At 42.6% G+C, this 19912-nt stretch overlaps 1 protein-coding gene and 1 pseudogene across 4 annotated transcripts in view; one reads left to right on the top strand and one right to left on the bottom strand.

The window, feature by feature from the left end:
• The window catches only part of MTUS1 (microtubule associated scaffold protein 1), a 130767-nt gene that overhangs the window by 107962 nt on the left and 2893 nt on the right, over positions 1-19912 (top strand). For all 4 annotated transcript variants that reach the window (XM_066632306.1, XM_066632307.1, XM_066632309.1 and 1 more), the window contains 6 exons: positions 5695-5909; positions 7310-7415; positions 8255-8328; positions 9186-9281; positions 11501-11617; positions 18701-18798. In XM_066632306.1, the coding sequence (XP_066488403.1) occupies positions 5695-5909; positions 7310-7415; positions 8255-8328; positions 9186-9281; positions 11501-11617; positions 18701-18798 (706 nt within the window). The remainder of the gene's footprint in view (positions 1-5694; positions 5910-7309; positions 7416-8254; positions 8329-9185; positions 9282-11500; positions 11618-18700; positions 18799-19912) is intronic.
• LOC136656321 (5S ribosomal RNA) lies at positions 1551-1667 on the bottom strand (annotated as a pseudogene).

Here is a 19912-nt window from a genome sequence, read left to right on the forward strand (position 1 = left end):
TTTCATCTTGGGGCACACGGCAAAGGTGCTAAAATTGTCAAGGCACATCATCAGTTTTTTGATAATTGACAAGGCACATCGTGGTTCTGATGGGGAGGTTCACATCTCCCAATGGCTCTACTAATAAATCACCCTCTCCCAAATTCCTAAGGCACACCCTCAGACCATTTGTAGCACACCAATGTGCCTTGGTTGAAAGACTGGTTGAAAATTGCTGATATATACTAATGAATAAGTTGATTTTGTAGGTAAGTTGAGGGTATGTTTGAAACCAAAACCCTAGGCATTTCCTATGACCTGTGGATAAGTCATGTTTGGAGGAGGTTATTGCCTCCATGGAGGCAACTCCAGCAGGGCTTTGCCACTGGAAGTTCCATTCAGTGCAGGTTTATGCCCCTTCCCTTCAAACTAACCAGGCTGGTGTAGCTGCAAATGCATTCTTTGCAGCTCAGAAAATGGAAGTGGGTACTTAATGGCTCTCTCAGGGGCCTCTCTTGCCTCCCTTTTTTCTTTAAGCTTGGAGTTGCTCGTTTCCATATTTACTGTATACACTCATGTATAAGTTGACCCATGTTTTTAGGCTCAATTTTAAGACTTAAATTTCACTACTTATATATACAAGTATACTTTACAGGATTGTTGTAAGGAGAACATCAAGACTAATACAGGTGTGCTCCCTTATACTAATACAGCTCTACTCTACGCACCTCTGGAGGGGGCGTGTAATTAAGTAATCAACTTACTTAATTGATTTGATTTGTTTTTGTGTATGGGGAGTATTAAAAATTTTCCTACTTGATGATGTCACTTCTGATCCACCCACTTCTGGTGGATCCCAACGGATTGTCATTCTAAACAGCGGGTCCCAGTGCTTAAAAGTTTGAGAACCACTGACCTAGAGACTCAAAAGAAAAGTTTAACTTTACCAGCCCCTCAGGCTGGTTTTTATCTTTTTTAGCATGGTGGGCAGGGGCCCACTTCCTGAAGCATTTGTTCAGATTGTTTGGTCCTGATCCAATTAATGTGGACAATCTGGTGGTCTGGCATTCCCCTTTGCAGTGGACTGGGAACCTTTATCTACTTGCAAGTAAAATATGCACATGTGTCTTAGTTTTGCTGTCCATAGGGCTCAATACATTTTCCTTGAAGGGGGGGATTTCCTTCTATAGAGTTTGTTGGGGCTTGGGTTAATCAGATTGGGACCATTCTGGTGGAGTTACCTGCACTTTGAAGTGGACCAAGGCACATTTGCCTACACATAAGCTATCAGCTTGTCAGTTTCACAACCCATCAAAAATTGAGTCCCAACTCACAATTTGCAAACCAGTCTACTATACCAGTGTGTAGCAATGGCAAGAAAGGGACTGATGCAAAGAGATTTTGGAGTACACGGAGAACAACAGAAGAGAACTCTGTGTGTGTGTGTGTGTGTGTGTGTGTGTGTGTGTGTGTGTTCTCACACTCTGACATCAGGGAAGAAGCAACTATGGGGTGTATATGTGCAAAAACAAAATGGTTGGCAACCTTCAGTCTTGAAAGACTATGGTATAAGCCTACAGCACCTGGTATTCCCAGGCGGTCTCCCATCCAAGTACTAACCAGGCCTGACCCTGCTTAGCTTCCAAGATCAGACGAGATTGGGCATGTGCAGGGTAACAGTTGCTACCTTCTTAAGATATTATGGACTTGCATGAAATTGAGTTCTCTTGTTATGACCACACACAGTACAAGTGCAAAGCAGTTTAATTTAGACTGCTTTGAGGTTAGTTGTTCTGATTGACTTGTTATCAGGGGGAAGGGCAGGGTATAAATCTTTTAAATAAATGAGTGACCTTTCAGGGTTGATTCAGATGTGCCTGTGAAGTAGAAGTGATTTGCAGTTTTTATTTCTGTATTCTGACTTTAATATCTGAGATGGGACTTAATGAATGTCATCCATGGGTGAAAACTATGAGTTCCTGAAGTCACTTGTGAATCTTACTTAAGACATTGTACAGTGTTTTAAATGTACTTGAAATAAATATAAATAAATATGTTGGTTTGTGATCTCCAAATTTTACATCATACTTAACTCTTATGTGCACGGTCTCCTGGTTGGTTGTAAATGGTCACCAGTTGTATGTCATTCTGTTCTTCTGTACTCTTCAAGTATGTGATTTTTGGAACTCCTAGTTCAGGATTTGGGGGGATCTGAAAGAATACTGGACAAAATAGAATTGAAGGCTTTTATAAGTTCCTGTACTTGTGGACTTATTTGCAGTGGATATTCTCATGAAAATAGTGGATATTTTTACAAACTGGAGTATCTATCAGAACTGTATATACCTGGGGAAATAAACTGGGAAGTGTGAGTAGTACTGTTCCTTTTAAGGTGTGCAGCAGTGCATCCGCACACCTCCTAGCTGAGCTCCATGCACTGCATGGTCTTGGAGCCCAGATCTACCAGCTGGATAGACCTGGGCTCCTGCCTGGACTTTGAAGCCATTGGCTGTAATGGGAGCTCAGATCTACCCAGCTGGTAGATCTGGGATCCTGCCTGGATTTGGAGCCCAGATCTACTGGCAGGGTAGACCTGGGCTCCCATTCCAGCCAATCTCGCTGATGCCCCGTGCAGTGGACATTTTCTCCTGGTGCCCAGTTTTGCTCTCCAGCCCAGCAAGTACCCTTCCCTGCTGGGCTAGCAGACAGTTTGGGAGAGGGGGCCACGCATCCTTGGCCTTGCCTTGGATCAGCCCCTGCTTCGCACCAAGCTGCAGCTCCCCTCTCAACCTCACCAAGTTTGCATCTGCTGCACAGGCTGCTGCTGTGACTGAGACACACACACACCCGAATTCATAGTATGTGGAAGAAATCAAGATTGATCCCTTGGAAGGAGAAACCAAAAGCCAGTGCCAGACAAGGGTGCAAGGCACACATGCACCCCTTACTGTCCTTAGCCATATTTTGGGAAAGAGTGTGTAGGGAACCTGTGTTACTACCAAGAAAACTTGACTCTTTGGTGTCAATTGCAAAGAGCTCCGTGAAAGAAAGAAAAATGACTCATTCCAAATTTAGATATATTAACCAGTGTGTTTCTAGTTGGAATGTGTGCATGTTTTCGAGTGCTCTTTTGTTTGTCATGCTCTTGTGTGATCCAGAGAGCTCTAGTCAAAGCTATGCGCATAAGCTTTGATTGAGCTTCATGGAATAAAGTGGGCCACAGGAGGACTGTTGTCAGGGTGAGGATGGGAGGGACCAGGGGATCTGCTCCTCCAAACAGAGGTTCCCAGAAGCAGGAAAGTAATTTAGCCTTTGTTGTCCATATTGCGTTGCTGAGAACACCCCTTTACTTCTATATTATGGAGTGCTGCTCATGCCTATGGGAAAAATTAAAGACCTGGCAATTGAAGATACTGTTGCGGGAGATGCAAAACCTGCTGCCTTCCTTGGCCAGTGGCCCAGCCAACTTAATTACTGGTGGGGGGGAAAGGCGCAGTGTATTTGTAAATTACATCCTCCAACAGCTCTGCAATAATTGTCCACCTATCTCAGGCCTGATGATCAGCACTTTCCTAGTTTGGTTTAGAAACCACCTGTATGCTTCTGGATAAATATGGCAACACTTTCAGTAGCTATTTCAGTTCAGTCTCTAGCTGCACCTGCTATGAAAGAATCAATGCAGGGAATTGACTGGTTTTGATTTTATACATGTGCCTCCTGGGATCACCATTCCTGTAGTGAAATCTTTTGTACAGGTAGCAATCCTTTTTTTTCCATCTTGGGTCAGACACCTGTGAATGGACAAAGAAGAAGTTGTGAGCCAGTTTCACAACTGTATTCCTTTGCCACATGAATACAACTTTGGCTTGTCCTGCCCTAAAAAAGAAGTTCTTATCATAAATGAGCCTGCTGGTATTTACTAAAGGTTGCCTGGGGCACCTGGTACTTGGCACAAGTTTGGTTAGATGCAGAGGTGGTCTGTTAAGCGTTCCTGAAACCAAAAGACTATACAACTAATGTTATCAGCACTTATACTTCAGAGGCTAAAGACCAACTTAGGTACATTTCTGCAGCCAAAGCTATTAATGCCCTGCCTACTTTCTAGCAAACTTATTTTTTCTTATGTTTCTATGGTGGTTTTCTGTCTACTGAGATTATACTTGAGCACCTATCATCTTCTTTATTAAGCTTGATAAATTAAATTAAAGGAATTTTCTTAATTAAAGGAAAGCTATAGATCTTGATTCTTTTTCCTCAGAAGAAAACAGTTTCCAGTTTCAAAATTATTAGATGTTATGCCTAATCAGTGGTTCACTGAATGGTGCTTTTTTTGCTTCTAGAGAGAATTGGAAGAGAGATGTAAAATGTGTATTTTATAAAAATACTTTTGTACTAACTAGAGAATTATGGTAGGCTTCAGAGATAGTTTAAGAATAGCAGAAGGTATTAAAGGAAGTGTCTGTGCATTTTCATCTTTCCCACTTTGGAAATATCCTTCAGAAAGGTATTTAACTGATAGTGTTCCTGAACAAATGTAATCACTATAGAAATACAGTTTTTCTTGCTTGAAATATGGGAACAATAAACCCAGGGTTTTACCTTTTCTTCCCTTGGTGTCTGTAAAGGGAGAAGACAAGAAAAGCATTTTTTTGTAGTTACAGCAATATATGTAAAAAGCAAAATAATGGTGCTGAATAACTTTCTCCATGGCTACTTTTCAAGTAATAAACAGAACACTCTATTATTGTGTGGGCAGTACTGGAATAGCCAAAGCAATTTGGGGTATATTTTGTTTTTTTGAGAGAGAGTTGTCCAAATGTCCTTTCAGCTATTTCTAATAATCCTTGCCCCCCCCCCCCAGTAATGATCTGGGCCACTGGTCAAGGATGGCAGTAGGTTTTGCATCTTCTGCAACAACATCTTCAGTTGCAGGGTCTTAAATTTTTCCCATAGGCATGAACAGCGCTCTGTAATATAGAAGTCAGGGGGTGTGCTCAGCAAAGCAATAGGGACAACAAAGGCTTGTCAAAATAATCAAAGTTACCTTGGGCTATGTGATATAAATGTTGTATGTTTAAGTCACCTTGGCAGTTTCATTACAGCTTTGATGCTTCTGACATAGTAACTAGCATCCACTTGGATTTGGTGGTAGCTCTTACCACCACTAGCATCTACTTGGATTTGGTGGTAGCTCTTTCTGGCTAAGCTTCTATTACTGTGGTTTTCACTATGTGCTAGGCATTTTGGAGAGCATTTTTGACTTTCTTTTTCAGCTTCCTTTTAACTAGTGTCTCCCCTTGAAACCCAATGATACTTTGACAATTTTCAACTAATTCAACATAGTTCTTGCATCTCACATGGGGTCTTAAGCACAACTTTAGATCCAGCGTCACCTACCCTGAGGCCAGTTCAGTGACCAATTGTTCTAAGGCACTAGGGTATCTAGAACTACTGTCTCTTTGTTGTGACACAGTCATTCAGGACCCAGTCAGTGTAAGGGCGTGTTCCCCAGTACTACTAAAAAAACCCCCCACGAAAGGTACATTTCCTGAGCACACTGCTAGAAGAACCTACTACCTTATTTAAGTGCTTGTGGATTTCAAATGCAAATAGTATGTGATCCAGTTTTTCTCCCAGGCAAGTGGCATTGCAGTCTTCAGTATCACTGAAGTGTGTTTGTATAACTTCTTGGTAACTGTATTTGTTGGTTCCCAGGCACTGCTTCTGCTGCCTGTGAGAAATTGGAAAAAGACAGGAATGATCTACAAGCAGCTTATGAAGGATTTGTGCAGAAGTTAAACCAGCAGCACCAAAGCGATCTGACTGAGTTGGAAGAAAGGCTGAAACAGTTCTATACTGCCGAATGTGAAAAACTACAGAGTATCTGCATTGAAGAAGCTGAAAAGTACAAAGCTCAGCTCCAGGAGCAGGTAAGCGAGTCTGGAGTCAAGGTGAGAGTCATGTGTTGAATCTCTTCAACACAATTGCTGATGCAGCCGTTGCTCACTCTAGTGAGGCTTAATTATGCTGGAGATTTCCCCTTGTCTTACAGATTCTTTCACTTCACAGAACAGTTCCAATTTTCTGGTCCTTTCCCTCTATATTTTTTTTAAAGTGGGAAATGTCTGCCAATAGTGCTGCTCTTTTTAATTCAGTTGTGCTTCCATCCATACCTTTGGCTTGACTTTAGTCAGACTGTGGGTTACTGATTTGTATCAGAATAGATTTGACAGTGTGGGATATAAAATGTGTTCAATTTCATTTATTTAACCCATTTTTGCCCAGCCCACAGGTGTGCACTTTTGGTCCCTGTTGTGTATATACAATGTTGGGCAGAAATGGCTTAAGGTGTGTGTTGAAATTCCTAATAAGTCTATCAATTCAGAATCTGCTTTTTCTTTAGAATTATGTCTAATGGCTACATGTTAAACATCTTAGGTAGTATCCACAAAAAATAGCCCCTGAACTTCCTAAGACCTGCACTGGAGTCAGTGCAGTGCAAATTTATATATTTGCAGTGAAAAGTCTTGCTTTATTGCTGTGCTTTGATGTGGCTCCTTGGATGTGTGGAAGCTCCATTGTACATGTGGAACCTTCTCCTTTCACTGCATCTTCTTAATATTGTTAAGAATACTTACTGCTTTTCAACCAGAGTAGTTCAGAAAGCGGTTTACATAGTAAAATAAATCAATAAATGTATTGATTCATGTCCCCAAAGGACTAGCAGTCTTTTAAAAAAAAAAGAATACAGAAGAGACACCAGCAAGAGTCACTGGAAAAGGAACCAAGCTGTGGTGAAGAGGGACTGTTGCTCTCACCCTGCTAAATATAAGAGGGCATCACTTTGAATGGTGCCTCTTTGCCCAGTTAGCAGGGCACTTATTTCGCACTTATATTGTACTTCTATTAATGTAAATATTAAATATATTTATATTTCACTTAGCACTTGTATGTCCCAGCATTACAGTAAATGACCAAGTCCATGCTTAGCAGGGCGCGCTGTGTTTGTGGAGTTTGCAGTGAAATTGTTTCACTCCTAATTGTTTAATTGTTTAACTCCTGCTGGAAACTGATTAGTAGACAGTATCCCTGTAATCTGTATGCACACATTTTTTTTTGCATTCTTGTCTTTTGGGATTTTTTTTTGCACTTTTTGAAAAAACTGAACTGGGCACATTAACAGTCAGCTATACACAGCTTTTTGTGTTTCAGTGTGTGTTTACTTAGCCCTTGAATTTTAATGCACATGAATGAATTTCTGTGCTCATTGGGAAAGAGGAAACACCACACAAATGTAATATAAAACTGTCAAAATGTTATCATTCATTAGGTTGACAACTTGAATATTACACATGAAAATTTTAAGCTAGAACTTGAAACCAGCCATACAGAAAAGTTAGATGAACTGAAGAAGGAGTATGAATCGTCCTTTTCAGGTACACTGTATAGCTTATTTGCCTTGATGGTACTAAGTGATTTGAATTACTATTTTTAGAATTCAGTTATACAAAATATCTGTTGTGACATTTCATATACAGGCGTTCCCCTATCCCCATGCCCCCATTCTCTGTTAAGAACTCTGTTCAGGAACTCCTGTGGATAGCTGAAACTGCAGATGGGGTGAACACCTGTCCCCGCAGTCCTTGGGGCTGCCCCCCCTTCGGAGGTAAGGGGAGACTCTGCTCCCCTCACCTCCAGAGGAGCCTCTGAGCTCAGCAGAATCCAAGGATGTCCATACCTGGCCTCTGCTCAGCTCTGCAGGTAAAAAAAAGTGACTTCCAGTTTCATGGAGAAACTAGAAGTGACTTTTTAATGCCCTTCCCTCAACTCTCGAGGGGGTGTGCATGCTGGGGGGAGCCAGACCCAATCTGCAGATTAGTGAATCTGCGGATACAAGATCCACAGATATGTGGGCCCCCTTGATTAGAATGTGTTGTGAATCTTGGAAGTTAGAAAATCATGATTCTCTTAGGGTGCAATCCTAACCCTTTATGTCAGTGGTTTCCAGCACTGGCATAGCAGTGCCAATGGGACATGTGCTGCATCCTGCAGTTGGGTGTCACTCACGGAGGCCTCCTCAAAGTAAAGGAATGTTTGTTCCCTTACCTCAGAGTTGCATTGCCCTCATGTCAGTGCTGGAAATTACTGACATAAGGGGTTAGGATTACACCCTTATTGTCAGCTTGCTTAACACCATACCATCTAGGGACTGCAACGAACTGTGCAGAATATGTGGTGTAGTGTGTCATGTTGAATGACTTTAAATACTTTTCAGACATCAAGAATGCGAGGGAATTGGAGAAGAAGCTACTGGAAGAGTCTTTCCAACAGAAACAAGAAGAACTTGAGGTCTGGAATTTGTCTTTATTGGAGTAGGGCCACAGTAAGATAAGTCATTGTAGTTGCAGGCCACCATAATTTCACCGTCGACATGTATCCTACTGCTTCATTCTGGTGCCTCACCCTAACTCTGTACTTCAGCTTGGCTTAAGAAACTATACAGGTGTCTAGTTGCTGGTTGGCAGTCCTGCTCCTACTTATTGAAAAGTGATGTGAAAAATAGAAAATGTGACTCTCCTTGCTTTGTAAAATCTGAATTCCTTGCTCCCACTTATTGTGTGTCAGAATAGTTCTGCTCTAGAGCATTAATTCTCTGAACTCTGAGCGCGCTACCCACTGCTACTATTAAGGTTTTCTGTAACCCCTTAATTATTGGGTTCTACTTTGGATTCCCATTAGACAATCTGGGAAATAACAGAAATTCTGTTGGCAACCTTCAGTCTCAAAAGACTATGGTATCACGCTCTGAATGGTGGTTCTAGAACAGCGTCTAGTGTGGCTGAAAAGGCCGATTCGGGAGTGACAATCCCTTCCACACCGGAGCAAGTGCAGTCTGTCCCTGGTCTGTCTCCCTGGCTGTGGGCCTTCCTTCTTTGCCTCTTTGCCTCAGACTGTTGGTCAAGTGTCTCATCAAACTGGGAAAGACCATGCTGCACAGCCTGCCTCCAAGCAGGCTGCTCAGAGGCCAGGGTTTCCCACCTGTGCTGATATTTCAGTGACTTGCATGACTTAGCTCCAGCAGTATAATGCTCATCTCTTCTCCTGTGGCAGTTGCTTAAAGACCAATATGAAAATATGGCTAGAGTCTACGTGGACCTATTGGCCCAAACGGATAAGTCCTTTGAATGGCTGTTTCTATATTTCAGAAAAAAATTGCTGAATTACAAAGTGAAAATGAATCCTTGAATGAAAAGTTAAAACTGGAAGAGCAAAAACGAATAGCCAAAGAAAAAGCAAATCAGGTAAGTACGGACTTGACTGTATGCATGTCTGGCAATCCTGGCATAAACCTAGAGGTCTTTTAGTTGGTATCTGATACCTTTTAAAATATTTCTGCCATTGGGTTGTCTGTCTTAACATGAACAATTCCTGTTGTGTTGCAAACTGTTTTGAACAAATTATGTCCACAATTTCTGTTGTGGAAAGTTGGCATGTATTCCCAAGTGTTTGCATGTAGGAGTGTGAATAAATTTTGCTAGCTGGTGAACAGGAAGTTGTATTGAGCAGTGTTCTGCTGTAATTGGAAAGATGGCAGGCAGCCTGTACTTAATTGTTTAGCAGAATTACTCAACAGTAAATAATGTATTTTGTTCTCCCATCTCTACTCTTGTGAGATACTTAGAAATCTTCATTGCGTATGTTCTATTAATAAACTGTTCAAAATAGGAATTACTAGTTAAGGATATTATTTGTGACTTCAAGGAATGAATACATTGCTACATTGAATAGTTTGGCTATGCCAGAGAAAGGCTTAGCAGTCCATTAGTTTTCAGCTTGTGGTTCCTGTCCTTAGGATGACTCGCACCAAGCCCATCACCACCATTTCATGGTGTTGTTTTTTTTAAGGGGAGATTAAAAGCGGTTGTTACATCTTTTACTTCTTCCTCCAAGTTGGGAAAAGGGAGGGCTTGCACAGGAGTGAAAAAAGTACAGGAGGGAAGACTGGCACACATGTTAAAAACAAGCGTTCCATGTGGCAACTTAAGGTTCAGTGTGGATTCCTGGTCTAAAAAGGTAGAAGTCTTCTGTAGCTTTATCTTTAATCTGGCTAGTATGTGCAGTTTCAAGATTTGGTTATCTGTCTTATAAAAATGCTTCAACCTAATTAACACCACACATTCCTGTTGCCTTTACTTGTTCACTAGTGATTGATTCAACTAAATTTCTATTCTTGATTAACGGTCTCTTCTCTTCCCTCTCCTCACCTTTATTTTATTATGACTTCCAAGTTTGGGATGTCTAAATAAGGGGATGTTATAAGTCTTGAACATAGTCAGTTGGGTCATTTCCTCCTGGATGAGGAATTTCAGATCATTTTGGCAGTTTCCATTGGCTAACTTACTATAAATTATGCTGGGTGAAATCAAACACCTATGAAGGATTTTTGTGGAAAATGTTTCTGAGACTCTTCAGAAGTAAGGAGCTATCCATTATCTTTGTCTTAAAACATGACTATCAGTTTTGCTTTTGTGTTTTAATTGCTTGTGGCTGTGCTGTCATTCTCTCAGTGTTCCTTCATTCTCTTTGAGGCAGACTACAGACAAAAAGAAACCCAAGGGTCGGTTCGGATGTGTAGGTTCACTCTTCACTCCTCCCATACCACTTCAGAGCTAAAAAATCGCCTCTCTAAGGCAGTAATATGAGATAATTGTGTGCAATGTTCAGCTGTGAAATGGTGCAATGTTCAGCTTTGAATTGGACACATTTGTGTTCACATCTAGCTTTCATTTGGATTTCATTTCTTTTCTTAGAATCCCTGAAAGGTGTCTGTGTGCCTCTTGTTTTGATGCTATATGGAACGGAGTAATTAAACTACTATGGAAATGCTAAATCTTACTGTTGTTTCTGTTCATGTTTTATTAGGGTTGTTCAGGAATTCTTGGTTCACAACTTCTACCACACTAGAGTCTGACAATATAAAATCAGCTGGTTTTGTTCAGCAGTAGCCAGAATCTCTTTTCTTACTCATTGTTTTAACTATAAAACAATTCAGAGTAGATTCAACAGGCAATTGAAACAACAGAACAAAAACAGTTCCCTCGTTTTTTCTGGTCACAAGGTGACGTCCTGTGGTTTCAGAGTAGGAGCCCACATGGAATTTTAATTACTATGTGTAACTTCCCCATAAGCTGTCCCAAGAATTACTTCAAAGAACTTAGAATAGAATCTCCTGGATCAGTATAGTTTATCATCACTTATACCAATAAAAAAATTTATAAGAACAACTTTCAGTTGAGCAAGGCTGTAAATGTGAACATCTAGAGCTTTTTATGACAGCTTAATTTGAAAGAGATCTGTTTCCATTTATTCCTCCACACAACTACTGTACTTATGAGGAAGCTGATTTAGAGGAATATTAGTTTGTGTATTTTTCCTTCCAGTGTGACCTAGAAAATCTATAGCTAGTCAATATTTTACAAGCTTAACTTAAAACATGTTTTGCTGTGCATCTTTTTTTCAGAAAAACCCTCAGTTTATGTATCTGGAACAAGAGCTGGAAAGTTTGAAAGCGGTGTTAGAGATCAAGAATGAGAAACTACATCAGCAAGATATCAAATTGTTGAAAATGGAAAAACTGGTGAGCTTTCTCTTGGATGTGGTCGTTTTCCAAAATCATGAATTTTGCTTGTAATGCAAAAACAGGAACTCCAGCCATAGTAAGAAGGATTGAAATGAAGGGGAAAGGAAAATGGAATCCTTTTCTATTAGATTGTTAATATGCACTAGCTCCAATCTGCTGGGTAAATTGAGGAAGCCAGGTTAACACTGAGACTGGATAGGCTTTTCAGAACAGGTTTTCTATCCTAAATAGAGCTTCTATTGCCTAGCACCTGTGACAACATAAGAACAGCCCCACTGGATCAGGCCATAGGCCCATCTAGTCCAGCTTCCTGTATCTCACAGCGGCCCACCAAATGCCCAGGGAGCACACCAGATAACAAGAGACTTCATCCTGGTGCCCTCCCTTGCATCTGGCATTCTGACATAACCCATTTCTAAAATCAGGAGGTTGCGCATACACATCATGGCTTGTACCCCGTAATGGATTTTTCCTCCAGAAACTTGTCCAATCCCCTTTTAAAGGCGTCTAGGCTAGACGCCAGCACCACATCCTGTGGCAAGGAGTTCCACAGACCGACCACACGCTGAGTAAAGAAATATTTTCTTTTGTCTGTCCTAACCCGCCCAACACTCAATTTTAGTGGATGTCCCCTGGTTCTGGTATTATGTGAGAGTGTAAAGAGCATCTCCCTATCCACTCTGTCCATCCCCTGCATAATTTTGTATGTCTCAATCATGTCCCCCCTCAGGCGTCTCTTTTCTAGGCTGAAGAGACCCAAACGCCGTAGCCTTTCCTCATAAGGAAGGTGCCCCAGCCCCATAATCATCTTAGTCGCTCTCTTTTGCACCTTTTCCATTTCCACTATGTCTTTTTTGAGATGCGGCGACCAGAACTGGACACAATACTCCAGGTGTGGCCTTACCATAGATTTGTACAACGGCATTATAATACTAGCCGTTTTGTTCTCAATACCCTTCCTAATGATCCCAAGCATAGAATTGGCCTTCTTCACTGCCGCCGCACATTGGGTCGACACTTTCATCGACCTGTCCACCACCACCCCAAGATCTCTCTCCTGATCTGTCACACACAGCTCAGAACCCATCAGCCTATATCTAAAGTTTTGATTTTTTGCCCCAATGTGCATGACTTTACACTTACTGACATTGAAGCGCATCTGCCATTTTGCTGCCCATTCTGCCAGTCTGGAGAGATCCTTCTGGAACTCCTCACAATCACTTCTGGTCTTCACCACTCGGAAAAGTTTGGTGTCGTCTGCAAACTTAGCTACTTCACTGCTCAACCCTGTCTCCAGGTCATTTATGAAGAGGTTGAAAAGCACCGGTCCCAGGACAGATCCTTGGGGCACACCGCTTTTCACCTCTCTCCATTGTGAAAATTGCCCATTGACACCCACTCTCTGCTTCCTGGCCTCCAACCAGTTCTCAATCCATGAGAGGACCTGTCCTCTAATTCCCTGACTGTGGAGTTTTTTCAGTAGCCTTTGGTGAGGGACCGTGTCAAACGCCTTCTGAAAGTCCAGATATATAATGTCCACGGGTTCTCCCACATCCACATGCCTATTGACCTTTTCAAAGAATTCTATAAGGTTCGTGAGGCAAGACTTACTCTTACAGAAGCCATGCTGACTCTCCCTCAGCAAGGCCTGTTCATCTATGTGTTTTGAGATCCTATCTTTGATGAGGCATTCCACCATCTTACCCGGTATGGATGTTAGGCTGACCGGCCTATAGTTTCCCGGGTCCCCCCTCTTTCCCTTTTTAAAAATAGGCGTAACATTTGCTGTCCTCCAATCTTCTGGCACCGTGGCTGTTTTGAGGGACAAGTTGCATACCTTAGTCAAGAGATCTGCAACTTCATTCTTCAATTCCTTAATAACTCTTGGGTGGATGCCATCAGGGCCCGGTGACGTATTGATCTTTAATTTATCCATGAGGTCTGAAACATCTTCTCTTTTAACCTCTATCTGACTTAACTCCTTGGTCAGGAAGGGCTGTTCAGGCAGCGGTATCTGCCCAAGGTCTTCTGCCGTGAAGACAGATGCAAAGAACTCATTTAATTTCTCTGCCATCTCTAAGTCTCCTTTTATCTCCCCTTTCCCTCCCTCACCATCCAGAGGGCCAACCGCTTCTCTGGCAGGTTTCCTGCTTCTAACATATTTGAAGAAGCTTTTATTATTCCCCTTAATGTTGCTGGCCATGCGTTCCTCATAGTCTCACTTGGCCTCCCGTATCACCTTCTTACATTTCTTTTGCCACAGTTTATGTTCCTTTTTATTCTCCTCATTGGGGCAAGACTTCCATTTACGGAAGGAAGCTTCCTTGCCCTTCACAGCGTCTCTAACTTGGCTGGTTAGCCATGCGGGCACCCTCCTGGATTTAGTGGAACCCTTCTTTCTTTGCGGTATACACCTCTGCTGGGCCTCTATTACTGTTGTTTTAAGCAGCCTCCATGCACTCAGGAGAGATTGGACTCTTTTTACCCTCCCTTTCAACCTCCTTCTAACCAGCCTCCTCATTTGGGGGAAGTCTGCCCGTCAGAAGTCAAGGGTTTTTGTTAGAGATTTGCCTGGTATTCTTCCCCCAACGTGCATGTCAAAACGGATCGCAGCATGATCACTGTTCCCCAATGGCTCAGTAACGTTTACATCTCTAACCAGGTCCTGCATACCGCACAATATTAAATCCAGAGTCACCTGTCCTCTGGTGGGCTCCGTGACTAGCTGCTCTAAGCCACAGTCAAAAAAGACATAGTGGATCTCAAAAAAGACATAGTGGAAATGGAAAAGGTGCAAAAGAGAGCGACTAAGATGACTAAGACTAAGATGACTAAGATGCGACTAAGAGAGCGCCGCATCTCAAAAAAGACATAGTGGAAATGGAAAAGGTGCAAAAGAGAGCGACTAAGATGATTACGGGGCTGGGGCACCTTCCTTATGAGGAAAGGCTACGGCGTTTGGGCCTCTTCAGCCTAGAAAAGAGACGCTTGAGGGGGGACATGATTGAGACATACAAAATTATGCAGGGGATGGACAGAGTGGATAGGGAGATGCTCTTTACACTCTCACATAATACCAGAACCAGGGGACATCCACTAAAATTGAGTGTTGGGCGGGTTAGGACAGACAAAAGAAAATATTTCTTTACTCAGCGTGTGGTCGGTCTGTGGAACTCCTTGCCACAGGATGTGGTGCTGGCGTCTAGCCTAGACGCCTTTAAAAGGGGATTGGACAAGTTTCTGGAGGAAAAATCCATTATGGGGTACAAGCCATGATGTGTATGCGCAACCTCCTGATTTTAGGAATGGGTTAAGTCAGAATGCCAGATGTAGGGGAGAGCACCAGGATGAGGTCTCTTGTTATCTGGTGTGCTCCCTGGGGCATTTGGTGGGCCGCTGTGAGATACAGGAAGCTGGACTAGATGGGCCTATGGCCTGATCCAGTGGGGCTGTTCTTATGTTCTTATGTTCTTAGTCATTTAGCACGTCAAGAAATCCGGTTTCCTTATCGTGACCAGAACACAAATTGACCCAGTCAATATGAGGATAATTGAAGTCCCCATGATTACAACCCTGTCCCTCCTTGTTACCTCCCTGATCTGTTTCCTCATTTCAAGGTCCCCATCCGATTTCTGGTCTGGAGGACGATAGCACGCCCCCAGTATTACATCGCTGCACAAGCCTGGTAATTTAACCCACAGAGATTCTACAGTGGAGTCGGACCCACCTTCATTCTCTACTTTGCTGGATTCTATCCCTTCCTTAACATAAAGGGCCACCCCATCTCCAACACGCCCCTGCCTGTCCCTCCTGTAGAGTTTATAGCCCGGGATTGCGGTATCCCACTGATTCTCCGCATTCCACCAGGTTTCCGTTATGCCCACTATGTCAATGTTTTCCCTTGTCACCAGACATTCCAGTTCTCCCACCTTTGCTCGTAGACTTCGGGCATTCGCATAAAAGCATTTGTACACGGAATGCCTTAGGATGGGCTGCTTATTCGCTCCTTTGTCCCCGCATCCTCTCATTGTGCCAAACCGTCTATCACATCCCATCACGCTACCTTTGCCAATTTCTTCTCCTACCCTGCCTTTGTCTTGTTGTTCTCTAACCTCCCCATCCTCATCCCATAGGGATGAGGAGTCCCGAACCAGATGCCCCTCGGCTCCTGTCGGCCTTCCCCCAGGGATCAGTTTAAAAGCTGCTCTGCCACCTTTTTAATGTTATGCGCCAGCAGTCTGGTTCCATTCTGGTTCAAGTGGAGCCCGTCCCTCTTGTACAGGCCCCGCTTGTCCCAAAACGTTCCCCAGTGCCTAAACCCCTCCTCCCTACACCACCGTCTCATCCACGCATTGAGACCCCTGATCTCCGCCTGCCTAGCTGGCCCTGCGCGTGGAACAGGTAGCACTTCAGAGAATGCTACCTTTGAGGTCCTGGCTTTCAGCTTCCTGCCTAAAAGCCTAAATTTGGCCTCCAGGACCTCCCAGCTACACTTGCCCACGTCGTTGGTGCCGACATGCACCACAGCCGCTTCCTCTCCCCCAGCACTGTCTACTAGCCTGTCTAGACAAGAAGTGATGTCCGCAACCTTCGCACCAGGCAGGCAAGTCACCATGCGGTCCTCACAACCGTCGCAGACCCCCCTCTCTATGTTTCTAATAATCGAATCCCCCACTACAAGAAGCCCCCGACCCCCCCTCCCGCCGAGGAGTACCCCGAGTGCGTTTGGATACGGGCCCATCCCCTGGAGAAGGGGTCCTCCCTGGGGGATTGTTTCCCTCCTCTCCAGGATGACTAAAGAAAGGAAGTCCCTGGTTCCATCTCATGTTAGCCAGGAATGTGCTATGAGCCCCTTAGGTAAATTGTCGTTCTCTTTACCCACTGCTTGTGCAGTGTGAAGATAATGCTGCCTAATAATGGTGCCTAAGTTGCACAGGGCCATGTGCAAGGATTATTGAGAGACTGTGAGGCACTTTAGACATGTGGTAGTGCTCTCTTATAGGCAGACCTCAGCAAAATCATTAGCTTCACATTTCCACTCTTGATGACAAAGAATAACTGCCTGATGCAATAATGTGGTGTTTGTGAGCTCCTTAAGTGCCCTCCCCCCCCCCACATCAGGGTTTGATGTTGAGGTCAAGTGTGTGTTTGCCCCTTACCCAACAATGTCCAACTTATGATCAATCAACATCACAAACAGTCTGCTAATAATAATACTTTGGAATGTGTAGCATTTGTCTTTTATTAGCCAAATGTTGTCCTTACAACAACCCTGTAAGGCAAGTTGGAGTTGTTGTTGTTTTTTGTCATATTGCAAATGGAGAGTTGTGGCTCAGAGGGAGTGGCTTGTCTCGAGCAACCTAGTGAGAGTTTATGGCAGAAGTGAGATTCGAACTGTGGAATTTTTGATTTGCAATTCAGTTTCTTGTTGCAAAGGCAAATATTGTGCATCTGAAGTGCTATAGAAACCACTGGATATTATTCTTCTAGAAACCCATTATTCTAATAGCTATCCCAGCTCAGTTGGTGGTTAAAAAAAAATTACTGAAGCTCAAATTAATGAATATAACAAAGAATAAGCATTGCTGGGGAAGGCTGAATATGCATTCTGCAAATGGAAGACTAGCCTCAGTAATCTTTTTGAATTAGTTTTTGTTTTAGATTGTACTGTAATGTCATGAACTGTCCTGCTCTTGCACTCAGCTTTAGGATGGGTACAGAATAATTGTTTATCATTGTGTTGATTATGAGAATCAAGGTGGGAAGAATAATTCAAGAGATGGATTTGTTCTGCATTACTTGAAAATTGTATTGGAGGACAAGAGTTTGGTTAAATTTAGAGCTATAGTTAGCCATCTAGTTGTGAAGTTTTTAAATGTAGCATTATAATGTAAACCAGATACTGTCTGAGTGTCTTAAGATCTCTGTTCCCCCTGGATCCAATTCCTTTCATTTCATACTATAAAATTTCTCAGGTCAGGAAAGTGTGTGCTGGATATCTTCATATCTAACAAGACAGGGCCCTGACAATGCTTGGACTCTTGGAAAGAATTGATAGTATTGTGATGAAAATTTTGGCTTTAAGAGGTGGAAGAAATACACTGGGAGATTTTAAGTGTGTTGAGCTTGGAGGACCAAGGCCTGCTTCACAAAATGTTACACAGAGTATCTTCCCTATGAAACTGTGCACGTGAGACAAATGCACCGTTTATTTTTTCACATGTATTCACAGTGGTGTAGTAGTTATATATGCATTCATCATACAACTGACAACATGAGATTCCATATGCACAATCTAGTCTTAAGTGAAACCACCTTAGTGGGGATCCTTTCATTTTAAAAAGGCAGCTGCTAATCGCCTAAAAATTGGGGTGGGAGTCAGTGTGAGTGTGACACGCTTTCTTGCATGTGGCCTTTGACATGCTGTGAATTGCCTTTGGCTTTATTTAGTCCATTTGTATCCCATCTCTCTGCTGAGGAGGCTGGGGATGTTATGCATGAACTTCTTCCCATTTCTTTTTCACAACAAATAGTTGAGGTTGTTTTAGCAGTCAGACAGTGGCTGACCCAAAGCCATCCACTGAGTTTCATGGCTGAATTAGAATTTAAGCTCAGGTTTCCCCAGTCCATTCCTGATGCTGTGTTCGATACATTTAAGTGTTTAGTGGTTTGCAGGGTGCCTTATCTGCAACCCAGGTGGCCTACATTAAGGATATAGGGTAGTGATAAAAACAGAAAAAATGTCCCCATACAAGAAGCATATTTGCTACTTAGCTCGGAAACCCTTATGTTATTTTGTGGACCAGACAGTGTGTTGCATGGTGAACTGAGTTTCCAATCACCTGTAATGTTCTCTAGGGAGAAAATGATTGTTAAGAGTTTAGGAATTCAGATGATTTGCAAAGTAGATTTTATTTGTGAACACGTGGCAAGATGCAGTTTTAGTCCATGAATAGAAGTTTGCCAGATTGCATTAGATTTCTGAGTGGTGTTCAGAAGTTTAGCAAAAACTGTGTTGTACACAACCTGTGTGTATTTAGTCACTTGTGAATGTCATACTACTTCCATGTTTTATACAAGGTGGAGAACAACACGACCTTAGTGGAAAAATTGAGGAAGCTTCAGCAGGAGAATGAAGAACTAAAAGCTCGGATGGACAGACACATGGAACTTTCCAGGTAATTTTAAAGATTCTGTTAGTTGGCACATATGGTGAATGCCCTGTACCCCCCTTTATTTTTTGCATGTTTTCTGAATTTTTTTAAATTTCTTTTTTCTAATTTATTGAGACAACTACAATTAACAGACCCATAAAACTTTAAATGTACATAACACAATTACACACCCTAAAACCTACGACAAACAAAAACATAATGAAGACATATAGCAAAGATAATGCCATATAATTGAAAGTTATATAGCAAGTGTGGAGTCCTAAATCTAAATTCCTTTGTTCTACAAAAACATATTTTCTGAACTTTTTTACTCTTTAAATCTGCAAGAAGTCCCTGAATAAGTTCAGCAGCCTAAAGCTAAATGCTGCTTAGGCATCATTAGGCATACAGCCTTTGTCCTTTAGTCTGTGTGAAACTCCATTACATGATGGTTTGGATTCAGCTTTTCTTCCTCTCTGGAATGGCTACTCTCCCCTTCCCCCAGTATCTGGCACACGATTGGGCAATGTCCATCTCAGTTGGAGGGGATGGACTGACCAGGTGGGTTCCAATCAGTTAACTTGACAGCAGCAGCCCAGTAAGTCAAATATGTTGGCCAGCACACAAGAAACTCATTGTTCTCTGCCAGTCACCTGAGTTAACCCATTTGTTGGGTAGCTCAGAGAAGCACACCCACTTGCTCACCTGCAAGTACAAGGACTGGGGCTTCCTTGAGCAATGTAAGTAGCATAAGCAAGGAATGATTTAGCTAAACTGAATTCAAGGACTTCTTTTGCTTTGTCTACTCACTGTGTCCAGCCAGAATGGAAACTCCCCTGGTTAAATGGTATTCTCCTGGGATGGGAATTTTTCCAAGACTGCCCTCCTCTGCCTGGTTGCTAGCCTGGAATGGTGGCAGGGGATACAAACTACCAAAGTTTTTTCTTCTTCAGCTGCTGGTCCAGTAAAGGGAAAGTGGGGAGCAGGAAAGTGGGCAAGTGCATTACTCCCCTTGGTCAGCTTGTCTTCTTCTGGCACTTGTGTGCACTCTCTCAATCTCTTTCCTCTCTCTTTCCCTGACACCGCATCTTTTAATGTGTACGGTAACTGCAAGCAAGATGTGTTGAGTAAGGAAGAA

Source organism: Tiliqua scincoides, chromosome 6, assembly GCF_035046505.1.
Source record: "Tiliqua scincoides isolate rTilSci1 chromosome 6, rTilSci1.hap2, whole genome shotgun sequence".
Lineage (NCBI taxonomy): Eukaryota > Metazoa > Chordata > Lepidosauria > Squamata > Scincidae > Tiliqua > Tiliqua scincoides.